We start from the raw sequence: 12,518 nt of genomic DNA on the forward strand, positions 1-12,518 counted from the left end.
TTGCTGATATGCCCCTTTATTAATTATTTACAAAGACTGGTAAATGGTTCGTTTTTATGATAGTAGACGACGTTTCGACCCCACTTTTAATGGGAGGGGGCGGGGTCTCATCAGGACCTAAAAATGCAGACCCCTGCAATACAATAATGAATATGTACTGAACAATACGAGACTTGAGAGAGAAAAAAATAGGAGATCGAAAGGAGGAAGAATCTACCTGAAAAATTCAACAACCTGAAGACTTGGTAGGTGAAGTGCAGCAAAACACCAGCGAGGAGGGTAAAAGTACTCAGATGGGGCCCAGTTGGGCGCTTTGGAGAAAAAAAGAGATGGGGGTTTTAAGTCTTAGGACTGGGTAAATAATCACCTGATATCTATACTGTTCATCAGGGCCGGTTCTAGGATTTTTGGGGCCCTTGGCAAATGGGAATGTGCGAGGCCCCTGAAATTTACATAAGTGACACCTTCTGGGCTCGGGAAGCTGCTTTGTGCAGACTCCTCCTGGGCGCAGCTCTTCCGGTCAGCCACCCTCAAGCACATCTTTTACAGACCATTTCGGACGGAAGGTGTGAGAATTGCTTGGGGGCTGGGAGTTAAACTTTTGTGGGCTAAAGTGCTGACAATGGGGGCCCTGCGGAGTATCTGAATTGGCAGCCCGAGAGGTGTCCCCCTCCCCTAGGCCTTCCCACACCATTCCTTAGAGGCCCAGGGAGAGGGCCCCCTCCCATGGGCCCCATTGTAAAGAGACACCTTTCTTTCAATTTGATCGGCAGGGGTACATGAGGACCGGTGGGGTGTTGCAATTGTGAGGGGCCCCATGCTGGTAGGCAGAGTGCAAGGCCATGGGCAGCTGCCCATACTGCCCATGCCTAGTGCCGGCCCTGCTGCTCATAATTAGGCTTCCCAAGTGAGGGAAGGGGGGGATGTAGTCAAACAGAGAGTTGAAAACATGTCCGAGTAGAACACGTAGCGAATACCAAAATGTGGAGACCGACAGGGATGTTACTCCATGTGTAGCTGGATAAATAGATAAATGAAAACAAGGGTCAACAGGGGTGTTATAGGGGACAAAAAAGAAAAGGATTATGGCTCACTAGTATAAACTTACCCGAACTTGTATTGAAATTGGGTGTGTTCGATTGGTATGCCTTTTAAATATGATGCGTGTATTTTGAAGACTGGGGGCTGCTGAAGTCAGCTGCACCAATGTAAAGGGGAGGAAAAAGGGGCTCAGTATACGTGGATACAGTTTCGATGAGGAAAAGGAAGAAAGAATGCGGGCCGAACACTGACCAGAGCTCAAAGTGTAGACCCGGTACGGGAGCTCAGTGAGTCTATAATGTGACACGGCCAAGAGGAAGGCTGCTGGAGTCAGCTCTACAACAATGATGTCCCATGGATGGGAGAAACACGTTATCCCGAGGCAAGTGCCATGGATCAGGAACACGTCTGAATGAAATGGTTATAGCATAGAGCAGAGGCACAACTAGAGTAAGATTTCGGGGGGAGGGCTAATAGAAATTTCTGGGGGTGGCTAATTCTTCCAGCAATCGGCAGAGTGAAGATGCAGGGGCTCTAAGAAGGGGTGAAAGAACAACAAAGCCTTGTTAACAAGTACATGGTCGTTTAAAGACCTGTGAAGTAATTGGGTGCAGCTGCAGTAAGATGGACGCCAGACCACAACAGATGAAAAATTGTCGGTGTGTGTGCTCGGAAAGCTGTCTCAGCCCGGGCTGACACACAGGACAGAGGGTGGGGGCTGGAGCCCTTTGAGCCCAATGGGCGTTGCGTGACTGGCATAGAGATACGTGCACTGGAGATCGCGTCCACTTGACGTGAGCAGACAGTTCTGTTAGAGAGACGAGCGCAAGAGCTCTGATGTTGTAGTAACATGTTGCAAGGTAATGGGAGGTGAAAACTGGATGAACATAAAATCTGAGAGAGGAAACACCTGTCCATGGATATATCAATTATTTCTGCAGGGACTGTAAACTATTTTGAGTCGTGTACAAGTATGTATAAAAATGTAAAGGTGAGATACAAAGGAATGTATGTTCGAAAATACTTTGTGTTAGAGGTAGAAGGTGGCTTAAGACCAGTCACGGAATCATTGAGTGGTGGAGCCTTATCCATGAAAAAGATTTTTAGTCTAATTTTTCTGAAGAACTTGAATAACTCAGTCTTAAGAGTTGAAAAGTCAGTTTTTTCAGTAATCACAAAGGATAGAACTTTACTCAATAATGAATATCTGTTGATGAAACCCCATGTTGGGATAAATTCAAAATGGGTATTTCCTGAGTGTTAGGCTGCCTTGGGCCAAAGTTTACTGCCCCTGTGGCTGCCATTGACAGTATTTCCTTCTGTTCTGGTGCTCCCCAGGATGTTGGTACCATGTTTGGTTCTTTCCCCTGCCTCTCTGGGCTCTCCCGTAAAAAGGCTGTCCTGGATGTGCATCTGTGTGACTGGGTCCTTCCTGTGCGTCTGAGTCGTCTGAACCTCCAGAGGACTCTGAGAAGTTGACTGGGTAATGGGGAACAACCTTTACAACGCAACTTTTACAACGCACTACCATTACAACGAAACTGTTACAACGCAAGCGGATTTACAACGCATGCCATTACAACGCAAGTCTTTACATTGACTTGCGCTAGATGGCGTGCTAACAATACAAATAGTGTAGTTTACTATCCCAACACCTTCCCTACTGTTAAGTGGACTGGAGTTGGAATAGTAAATTACACTTTTCTAATGTTAGCACGCCATCTAGCGCAAGTCGATGTAAAGACTTGCGTTGTAATGGCATGCGTTGTAAATCCACTTGCGTTGTAACAGTTTCGTTGTAACAGCACGTGTTGTAACAGCACGCGTTGTAATGTCATACATCCCTGGGTAATTCTTTTTGAACCTGCCCCAGGAATTCGGTCTGTCTTGTGTGAATGTAGTGGTGTAGTCATCTTCTCTGAGATAGCTATAGGCCTAATCCTTTGTAACATACTTTATATTCTTTGTATCTTTAGTAACTTTGTCCTTGAGGGAGTTGACTTCCTCAATGGATTTGTTCAGTTTGTCTAGGAGAGCTTTTCATTCGGCTACTCCGTCCTGATCTAAGAGTTATTTTTCTAAGGCTTCTATTTCTTCTTTTGCGTGTTCTAGAACGGTTTCAACTCCCGACATCATCCAGTGTCGGGAGCAAGTAGTTGAAATGTGACTGAAACCTCTTTTGAATTTTTTGTCTTCATTTTAAGAATTTACATGAGTCTATTTGCTAAGCATTTGTACCTTGATCATGCTAATTTTTACTTTGATTTGTACCTTCATTGTGCTATTTGTTTCTTAGATTTGTACCTTCCTCATGCTGTTTGCTATTTAGATTTGTGCCTTTATCATGCTATTTGTTACTTTGATTTGTACCTTAGTCATGCTATTTGTAACTCAGATTTGTACCTTCATCATGCTATTTGTTACTTTGATCAGAACATATCTGTATAATCTGAGCCATTAATTTCTGCTGTCTGTTGTGTAGAAATTTACATGAATAATACTGAACTGCCAAACAGTTTTTTTAAATCTAGGTGCTCACCTGCACATGGAATTTGTCGAATGTCATAATGGGTCCAAAGAAAAAGAAAGGGAGGTAGAAGTTGTATTTCAGAAGCTCCAGGGGTGAAAAGTTTCCCTCTTTCTTGTCGCAGTTCTCCAGGGCAAAGCTCATGCAGCGCATGATGGTGAAACCGCTCCCCCCACAAAACAGAATGTCTTGAAGGTCAAATGTTCCTGTGGCAATGTCACTCTGGACAACAAAAAACAGCCGAAGGTTACAAGTATTGAAAGAACAAGCTTCAAAATTATACAAAGAAACATATGTGTATTGTGATTGATAAGTATATATAAAACTAACACAACGCAACAGCTGAGGCACATCTGTAGAGACGAGGTGAATAACTAAGGTTACCAGATGACTCCATATCTCCAAGGTGGCTTTGATCCAGTCCTTGCCTTTCAGTTTATAATCTGATGGCTTTTGGGAACATTAGCCTTGATTAATTCAAGGGATCCCATTGACATCATACACCTGCAAACAGTGATTTGTAAAAGAATAGTGTAGGCCTGGAGCATTGTGTCTTTAGAGACATGAAATCATTTGGTAACTTAAGAATCAGCCCACTCTCAGATCTGAGCGCCTACACACTTTAAAAGGGGGGTGTGGGGGAGGAAATATCTGTTACATTAGATCCCTTGGAACTTCCAAATACCATCACTAGGCTTGCCCTCACTGGAGTCCTAAATTTGTTCAACATTTCATGATGAACATTCAGTATGGCTCTTAGGGGTGCCTTCTTTACTTGCACATACATACACAAAGGTAGACTGTGCCCATGCTAAAGGGATTCTCTTAGTCACACAGGCTACCAACCAGGTAATGAGCAAGCAGCCCTTTCAGACTGTACTGACCAGGAGCAGTCCGTGCAGGTAAGAGTGGTGGGGTGGTGAGGCCTCGACAGACGAGAACAAGGGAAAATTAAACAAATAATTAATTTTCCCTCGTCACCTGTCGAGTACCCGAACCACGCCCCGCCGCTCTTACCTGCACGGGCCGCTCCTGGTACTGACCCTTATACTATCTTCGAGAATCTCTATCACAGAAGCTACTACGCACGTAAATGGTGCTATCCTGCAATTGGAAAATGTGCAAAGTTCAGTTTCTTTAATACAGACTGAGAATTATTAAAAACAATTGGTCTACGGCATATTGTACTAGCATTTCCAGGAACAGAACTTGCCCAGATTAATTTAAAATTGCTGAATTTTAATACTACTTTAGACCCAATCATAATGGACCCACAATTTGTGGGTACTACTTACACACCCATTGGTTAGTGTTTTCCTGTGGATGAGAATTAGCGAATGTACAATGTGCTCCCAGTTCCAAGTTTGGTATATTTAAATAAAGAATAAATTACCAACAGAGCATTTTATTTCTCATTGCAATATGTACAAGCAACACATTTGCTATCTTCTCCTGCAACTTGCAGCACATTCTACTAGCTGCAAACTATGGGAGCAAACGGCTGCTATTTGCACCTAAATTGAAATACCGTTTTGGTTGCAAACAGGAGTTCAGATTTTGCAGCACCATCCCGAATAGGCCCTTGCAGTTCACTCATGATCAGTGGAGCGCTCCAAATACTAAACTCAGCTAAAGTCTGTTGAGACACTATGCCCAAAATTTAATTCTCAGGACGCAAAGAAACATTGCTTTTCCACTAAGAAACAAAATACAAGTGAAAAAAGAAATTTTGTGTCACATTTTCCGCAATGTAGTTCACAAAAGCAATCTCTCAAAGGAGAATTATAATAGTCATCGACATACTGTAAGCTAGCCCACAGGTGCCTTAACTCTCACCTCACACCAAAGCCTCTTTTTCACTTAGAGGCAGAGTTGTTAAACAAGTGTTTAACAAAACGATGACAGCAATTTATTTATTTAAAAAAAAAAAATAAAACAAAAAAAAAAGGTCCAGGGTTAGGATTCTTGATCCAAGATGGTCTTTTCTTCTGTAGGGATATATATTAGGTGTGGGCATTGTACCACAATTTTGTTTTAATATCGACTGCCAAAGATATTCACTCCACAATATCAGTTACTACTGTATCATGAAGGTAATTATATATGGAGTTAAGAACAGCAAATCTATATTTATAGTGACAGTCGACAATTTTGCTGGTTGATATTAAAGACTGAAAATGTAACTTACAAACTTCAGTGTGATATAGAAAGAAGCATCTGACATCAGAAAGGTCCCTTGCAATGGGGCAGACACAGCTTGGTCACTGGAAGAGTTTTGTCAAACTAATGCCCAAAAAATACAATTAGAGAAGGGGTGGAAACAGTCATGAATGCCTACAATGTGACTCACTGAGCAACTGTCCTCCAGGCCTTATAGATGCGGAAAATCTCTCTAGTGGGGAGAAGGACAAAAAGAATGGAAAAGGAGGACAGAGGCTGCTCTCCCCCCTGAAAGTAAGACCAAACAAAGGAATTTATGCAACTTTCTCATATGGGACACTTGTTACATAGTCCCTCAAATTAACAAGGCCACATTTTTTAAAAATCAGATGGGATAGGAAAGAGCATTAAATATCCTAGGTCCTTCAAGGGCGATACCCCTTCTTGAACATCCACTTTTCGCCAACTGAACCGTCTTTTGTAATGTTTAATGTATCCTGATGATAGTTGCATCCAAGAGATAAGAGCTTGACCATGCTTGCCTACTAAAACGCTAGCAAGCCAAGAATCAGCTCAATATACGCATGTTGCCTGAGTAGTTAGTGAATGGACTATCCTCATTATTTGATTTGTGTAAAGCGTACTTCCTCCACTGGCGAGTTGGCAATATTAACCATTTACATGGCACATCCCACCAACTAGTCTATTAGTACATAGTATGTTAATTGGACAAGTGAGGTGTGATAATGTGTAAAAACAGAAAGAAATATACAAAGACAAGAAGAAGAAGAGGAAAATCTCCCAGCATCATTAGGAAATTACCTGCCAAGTACTGAAAGGCTCCAATTTGAAAGTTGCCAAGCAGCCAATTCCTGCGACAAAGCATATCCACTTCTTCTTGACCAGGGAGACAGTGTAGAGGACAAGACAATGTGAAAGGACTAGCATCAAGAAGGAGTTTCCCATGATTCCGAGTATCGTCAGTATCCCGTAGATCATGTACACCCAGGACCGTAGCTGTAAGAGAATGAAAGACACATATCTGAGAATAGGTATTTTGTATATGTGTCACAAACAATTCTTTACGATATATGCTTACATTTCATGCCCAGAACCAACCACCCTCTTAAAATATAGACTGATTAATTGAGTTCTTTAAAACTTCTCAATCCACAGGGTGTTAAAATTGGGCAAAGTAGACTTTGGGTTGCATCATGAGCTTCAGGAATTCTTACCGAACTACAAAATGGAGACAATACATATTACCCTTTTTCTCTTTTAGCTGCATGATGGCTGCACAATCCGCTGTTGAATCTAGTTTGGTAGACCGTAATAAATAGGAATTTGCTTGATTGGGTAATTTTCCAATGTACTATGTGCCACTTTCCCAGTCTGGATCATGTGCCAAATGTATTTCATGCTTTCCACTGAAATGATGGTCTTAGTATTCTTGTGGAAAAGATGAAGCTGTAATATGGTTAAAAGATGGCAAAGCATTAGGGGACCTAAGCCATAATCACCAGAAAACCTAGCATAGCAGTAGCCCTTGTCTAGGTCTGGCTACAGCAACAAAGCTCACATTTCTGATGGTCATGAGAAGCCCAAAGCTGGTGTCTGGTTGGATCAGTATTTAGCAGGTTTGTATGGAGAGGGTCAGCCTTGATGTTTGAGATCAATTTTTTTGTGTTCAAAATTTACAAAGATGATAATCCATCTACATCTTTTTTTCTGAACTGGGGCATTGTGACCTCATTCTTTGATCAACAGGCTCACTTCCCATACTGAGTTTGCCTTACCAACACTTGATTCTATCAGCTCCTGTAAATGTGGTTCTTCACATGTTTGCTTCAAAGAAAAGACTTAGCTATTCTAATATCTACTTTTAACATTAAAAGGATGAAAGCTTTAACTCACTTTGGCAGAATTAAAACCTTTGACTTGCCGATCATATCACATGTTGGTGTCAGCCTTCCTGATCAAAATTCTAAATTATTGATATCAGTGACTGCCCTGATACTTACACAAAATATGACTTGGATAGAGATCCTCTTATTTTGTAGAAACTGAGCCTGAATGTTAAAATCACCCAAGATATCAGAGGGAAAGAGTTCTCAATGGCTAACATCTGAAATAGGCATGTAAAGAAATATGAGACATGCTGAGTATGCATGAGAAGAGTGATTGTACTTACCTGTGGTACAAGCATTGTGCAAATCTTGGCAAAAATGACATGCCCACTCAGTGCAAAAATTATGTAGTTCCTGAATGTGGTAAACCACATCATCCATTCAAAGTCAGCCACATCCTGTCGAAAGAAACAACATACATATGATATAGACATGACCAAAGCAACCTGAATGATATAGGTTTTTAACCATCAAGATAAAAGATACATTGATGTTACATCTTGTTACTTCATCATCTACTCAAAATCTCTAAAAACTACTTGTAAAATAAAGAGCCTTTCAACTTTGACAGCATTTTTTTATTTGAAAAATAACACATGCACTTTGACAATATATACAGTGTATTAATTGTTGCTTTCACATTTACACTCTGTGTGTAGCAATATATGTTTTTTTAACCAAAATATCGTTTTTATTACTTACACAATTTCAATGAAGCTTGTGTAGGTCTTGCTTACAGACTTCTTTAGCTGAATATTGTTGGCGACCTATTATATCTCGCTCTCTCCCTTTCTCCGTCTCTCTTTCCCCTCACATCCCCCAATGCTCACTTCTATACTGACTCCCTCCTCACAGATAGCGTTCTGGAAGTTCACTCTGGTGTTGTCTGTGTTTTTGGGGAGGGAAGATTATGAGCTGGGTATTGTCGGCATAGCAGATGATGCGGTGACTGTGGGAGATGATTGCAAGTGGAGTCATGTAGACGTTGAACAGTGTGGAGCTGAGTGAGGAGCCCTGGGGTACACCGCAGATGATGCTCTTGGGGTCGGAGGTGTACAGTGGGAGATGCATTCTCTGAGTGCATTTGTTGATAAAAGTGGATAGCAGCTTGAGGGCCTTGTCGTAGATGCCGATGTGGTGAAGTATTTGGATGAGGAGGCAGTGGGAAAGTGTCGAAGGCCGTGGACAGGTCGGGATGATCATGGCTGCTGACTTGCCGCAGTCACTGATGGCTTTGACGTCAATCGTAGTGGCTATGAGGCAGTTTCTGTGCTGTGGTTTGAGTGGAAGCCGGATTGGGAGGGGTAGAGCAGGTGGTTGTATTCCAGGTAGTCTGAGTTGGCAGTAGTCTGAGTTGGCAGTGTACAGCTTCCTGCAGTACCTTGGCTGGGAAGGGGAGAAGCGATATGGGGTGGTAGTTCTTGAGGTTGGATGTATCTGCTCTGGGTTTCTTCACAAGGGGTTTGACTTCGGTGTGCTTCCAGGTTTCCGGGAAGGTGACAGATTTGATAATGCTGGTGAGCGGGGTCCGATTTCTTTGTGTTCGAAGTTGAAGGTGTGGTGGGTCAGAGCTAAGGGATGGATGGAGGACATAATGGATGTTGTGGTTTCAGTGCAGAGAGGTGTCCAGTCGATCAGGATGTAGGGCAGGAGGTTGGTGAAGGAGTGGGGAGGTCTGGCTGCAGTGGTTGAGGTTCGAAGATTTTGTAGATGTTGGCAATCTTGGTGTGAAAGAAGTCAGCGAGTGAGTTACAGAGACACTGAGAGGGCTGTTTGGTGTTTTTGACAGCGTCTGGAGAGGAGAATTCCCTGACGATGTGGAATAGTTCCTTGGTACGGTTGGTGGACAGGAGGTGGGTGGCAAATGTTGCTTTCTTTGCTTCTCTGATGGCGTAGTGGTAGGATTTGAGGGCTGTCTTGAAAGCTATGTAGTTGCCTGGGTCCCTGCTGGTGCACCAGCATCTCTCCAGAGGTTTGCATTTGTGTTTTTCTGCTTTGAGTTCAGGGGAGAACCAGTGGGCGTGCTTGTTGGTTCTTCTGTTGCCGAGGGTTTGAAGAGAGCGATGGTGTCGGCGCTATTAGTGATCCAGTCTGATAGGTGGGCGGTTGTTTGATTGACGTCGCCTGATGTGTGGAGGGTGGTGGTGTTGAGGGTGGTCGTCCATTGGGATTCGGTAAGGGTTTTCCAGCTTCTGCGGGCGGGGTGACGGTGTCCTGTCGGGTGACAGCGATGATGAAATGGCAATGCTCCGTCCAGGTGAGCTCGATTATGTGGCTGAACCGGATCTTGTCGCTGGATGTGAAGATGGGATAGGTGGGGCCGACAATGTGCGTGGGGTTAGCGATGATCTGTTTGAGGTCCAGGTTGTCCATGGAGCCTAGCAGGGTGGCGGAGTGGTGTCTGAGAGGGTCTTCGAGGTGAAAGTTGAAGTCGCCAAGGAAGAGGTAATGTTTGGATTCCAAGGCGAGGCGATGATTTCAAAAACGATGTTGCAGAAGGTCGGGTTACTGGTGGTCTGGTGGTCTGTAGGTTAGGGTCCTTCCGCCGGTTGAATTGGCGTTGGCGTGGATGTTCCATGTCGAGTGAGTGGGGGTTCATCAGAGGTGGTGAACCTGATGGTGTCCTTGTGGATGATGGCAATTCCTTCTCCGGGTCTGCCTGGCCGGTTCCAGTGGGTCATTTTGTAGCCGGTTGGAGTGGCACTGACTATGTTGGGGGCTGAGGAGTCCTTGAGCCAGGTCTCTGTGAGGAACACTAAGTCGGGGCTGGTGGTGGTGATATCGAACCAGAGTTTGATTGCATGCTTGGTAAGGGAGCGGACGTTGCAACTTTAAATACTTCAAACTAATTGAAGCCACTGAATTATTGGCCCCAGTGGCAGTAGCCAAGAAGCCTGGTGGTGCTAATTGCTTGTGGATTGATATAAGGAGTCTAATTTACCTGCTCCTGCACATCAGTGAGTTGATACTGCTGTTGGATTAGGCAAGTATGGTTTCATGACTTTACCACTAAAATATATTTTTTTTAATTAGTTGGAAGAAACAGGAATGGCAAACCAATTAAAATACAATGGAACTATTTTATGTTCATGAAGAATCCTTAAATATGCTTGTGTTTTGTTTTGCCTCTTCGTTATCATTGCAAATACCACTGTAGATTGACCTGCCCCCCAAAAAGTCAGAAATATCACAAATTATTTTCAGGGCCCAGTGACTGCAAGGAAATGCACAAAGTTGTGGTGAGATCTCGTGGATGTTGCCAGTAGGATGTACCTTTAGCTGAAGCATAGACATGCTGTTATAATATTTTTCAGATACATCCCCTGAAGACCTGTCTTTTGAAGTAAGTCCCCCCTCCCTGGGAGTAGCCTTAGACACCTGTGAAGATCTGGGATACCTTCACGGGTGATAGTGCGTTATACAAATACAGATAACATAACATAGCATTAGTGGAAAACAAGCTGTAAAAATAAAGATGAAACAGATGCAGAAAACCACAATGACTCAAAAAATAAAATTATTTAGAAAAAGAAAGACCAGGAAATTGCAATACTTATATATTTAGGATTGTAAAACAAATAATTTACAGCTTTTTAGCCCGTGAAACAACATTACAATTATCCGACCCTAAAACCGAATAGAAATAAACTGCCGTACTTGAATTTGCACATGGATATATAATAAATAACTTACCATCTTTCTTCCAAGGTACTGCCATCCTGCTTTCACACTCTCTTTAAATGTTTTCCTATCCATGTTCTCTAAAAACCAGAACATCAGAGCAGCAAAGAAAATAAGTTATGCCTTTATTAAAGAACATACAATTCTATTATTCATAAAATGGCTAACTTTTAACATGATACACTTAAATGAGTGGGTTAGGCAGAGATGCAAATGGTAAATGTTTGTATATCAAATGATAGTGGAATTTTTAGATGTTTCTAAGGGTTTCCACCTATGGCAGATATAACAATTGAGGCACGTGGAGATTTTTAATTTGCTCACGATCGGAGAATTTGTACAAGTTGATGCACCCGCATTAGATGAATGTTATCCCATGGAAGCTAACACCTAGTCCACATGTCTGATTTTGTTCCTTAAAGAATAAAGTACAGTCATTATTTAACTGTTTACATTTTCTGAGTAGGTCTAATATAACAAATCTAATAGTCGTGAAATATAAAAAGGCGCGTTTCTCAAAAGCGTACAAAAGTTTCAGGGTGCTCTGTAAACTTGCCTTACTTAAAATATTCTTAAATTTTGCTACTGTAACTTAAAGTTACACTTTATAAGCTCCGCTTTTTAGCTCTTGTCATCGTAAAACGCCTGCATCTTTACCTCCCAATGTCTGGTTGCTAAATCCTTTCTATAAACATTACCCACGTGAGTAGTTTATCAAGCATGTGCAACATTATTTTTTTTTAAGTTTAAATAATTGTCATGCAGTAAATACGACAAATAAACAGTACTATTCAGGGTTTATTGAATTGTTTGTGTGGGCTATGCATGTATTATCTCATAATTTAAGATTTTAGCCCTATTGTAGTTTGGTTCAGTGTCTGTTTTTTTTAAATTATATCTTTCAGGCTGGATTTCACATGAGTACAAAGCAGTGTTTTCCTTCGAGACCTAAAGGGACGCAAATATTTTACCTATAGAAACCTGGGTCGGATCCCTGAGTGAATTGCCCCAACATACCAGCAACTTATCAATGCTCCTTTTGTCATGGACAATAATTAATATTCTACACTGACCTGCCACCTTTTTAAAAAACATCTCTCTTGTCCTGTTCTGATGAGGTCAGCAATTTTGGCAGATTTCTGTTCTTCCCCATTGTGGAAATCTAATTAAAAGAGTTGTGCAGTTGCAGCAATTTCTGAATT

General features: G+C 42.2%; 1 protein-coding gene across 1 annotated transcript in view; it reads right to left on the reverse strand.

Moving 5' to 3' along the window:
• The window catches only part of HHATL (hedgehog acyltransferase like), a 135,218-nt gene that overhangs the window by 81,674 nt on the left and 41,026 nt on the right, over window positions 1-12,518 (reverse strand). Inside the window, exons 3-6 of the mRNA XM_085628794.1 lie at window positions 11,329-11,396; window positions 7,920-8,033; window positions 6,551-6,745; window positions 3,581-3,790 (exon numbers count right to left, since the gene is read on the reverse strand). Of these exons, the coding sequence (XP_085484920.1) occupies window positions 3,581-3,790; window positions 6,551-6,745; window positions 7,920-8,033; window positions 11,329-11,396 (587 nt within the window). The remainder of the gene's footprint in view (window positions 1-3,580; window positions 3,791-6,550; window positions 6,746-7,919; window positions 8,034-11,328; window positions 11,397-12,518) is intronic.

The sequence above is a fragment of the Triturus cristatus genome, chromosome 10, assembly GCF_964204655.1.
Source record: "Triturus cristatus chromosome 10, aTriCri1.1, whole genome shotgun sequence".
NCBI lineage: Eukaryota > Metazoa > Chordata > Amphibia > Caudata > Salamandridae > Triturus > Triturus cristatus.